The 1567-nt window shown below is 38.9% G+C and overlaps 1 protein-coding gene across 2 annotated transcripts in view; it reads right to left on the minus strand.

Moving 5' to 3' along the window:
• The window catches only part of LOC137420675 (C-type lectin BpLec), a 97073-nt gene extending 95841 nt beyond the window's left edge, over positions 1-1232 (minus strand). For both annotated transcript variants that reach the window (XM_078772423.1, XM_078772424.1), the window contains exons 1-3: positions 1126-1232; positions 502-612; positions 374-412 (exon numbers count right to left, since the gene is read on the minus strand). In XM_078772423.1, coding sequence (XP_078628549.1) covers positions 374-412; positions 502-612; positions 1126-1207 — 232 coding nt within the window. In that variant the 5' untranslated portion in view covers positions 1208-1232. The remainder of the gene's footprint in view (positions 1-373; positions 413-501; positions 613-1125) is intronic.
• Between the last annotated feature and the right edge of the window lie 335 nt (positions 1233-1567).

Consider the following 1567-nt stretch of genomic DNA (forward strand, 5'->3'; position numbering starts at 1 on the left):
AGACGTAGCTCATACATCCTCCCGTTAATTTTAATTTGGTCACTGACTTTGACACCAATACAAAATTTTTATTACCGTCACTATGCATCACATGGAGCACCTCGCCACAATTAGAGCATTTAAATTGCATCAGATGTGGCAATAAATGCGAATTGTTGGTCCCGACTTGCCCGCTCAATGACAGAAGACACCATTTGTATTTTTACCTTCTCCATCCCCACCCCGTTTAGAATCCCATGAGGGCATGGACAACATAGCAAAGTTTGTTGTAACATCGCAAATATTTGAGTTGATAAATGTGCAAATTATTGAAAAACTTGATTCTTCAAAACTGCACATTCTGTGAAAAATTGCATGTGAAAATGCTCCACACCTGTATGTTCCTTTTGTTTCATTTGAGGAAGCAACACATCTGAAAAAAAAAGGAAAGCCGCAAAAAATATCGAGCACTGACCTGTTAACATTGAAACAACAAACATTTAAAGATGTTCACAAACTCACATGTGGACTGCAAGATGATTCCAATTATAAGTAAAGCAAGGAAGACCAGAACGATGTATTGACTGCACTTTATCTCCTTTAAACCTTTCTTGTAGATTGGTTGTAGAATCTCTGCAAAAAGCAAAAAAAAAAAAAAATTCTCACTGAACAAAAGAACAAACTAGAACGGCACTCAGTAGAGCGCATACTCCCGCCGTGGGTTTAGTTGGAATAATACGTTTTGTTGAACATCCCCTCTCCCCAAAACAATAAATGAGAAAGAAAGTAGGCCCTTACGGTCAGAGAATTTATTTTGATATATCTCGGAATTGGAGGAGAAAAACATCATTTGAGAATAAGAATAAAAGGTTTAATGCAGAAAAACAGAAAAAATATTTCCCAAAAAAAATTCCTGGATCCGGAATAATATCCTGAGCTTCACCAAAAACTAATCAATTCTTCCTTATCCCAAGGGCAATCATCCCACCAACTTTCAGCCAAATCCGTTCAGAGCTTTTCCAGATATCTTGTTCACGAACACACGAACACACACACACACACACACACAACACACACACACGAGTGAATGCATTACTCCCTGGCGGGAGTAATGATGATACGATTCAGCAATGCTTATAAAATTACCATATGGATGAAATTGTTCCAAAGTCCCAATCGTCGTTGACATCCGCCCAACGTCGTCATATCGGTCTTCAACGCAAGTCATGTTCAAATGGTTGGAAGCAGCTTTGAAATGTGAACTCGGAGATAACAGAAGTTACTTATTTATATTCACTGTTTTCCAAAAGGAAGTGTGATATTTCACTTTAAATCACGATATTTCCTGTTGTGAAAAAGGAGGAATTGACTAATCTGCTGCCGAAGGTACATGCTCTTTTGTATCCAAAATCTTGGCTTTTGGAAGAAAGTGGAGACAGAGAAGAACTGGAACGGGACTCGGTAGAGAGCATACCTCCACCTGGCTAAACAGGTTATATTTTGTATCCCACTGATAGGTCAGATCTGGATTCGGACCTGAACCAAAATCTAATCTGCTTGTTCTTGTCACCGAACCAACTCATCCACC

This window comes from Myxine glutinosa, chromosome 2 (assembly GCF_964187855.1).
Source record: "Myxine glutinosa chromosome 2, kmMyxGlut1.1, whole genome shotgun sequence".
Classification (NCBI taxonomy): Eukaryota; Metazoa; Chordata; class Myxini; order Myxiniformes; family Myxinidae; genus Myxine; species Myxine glutinosa.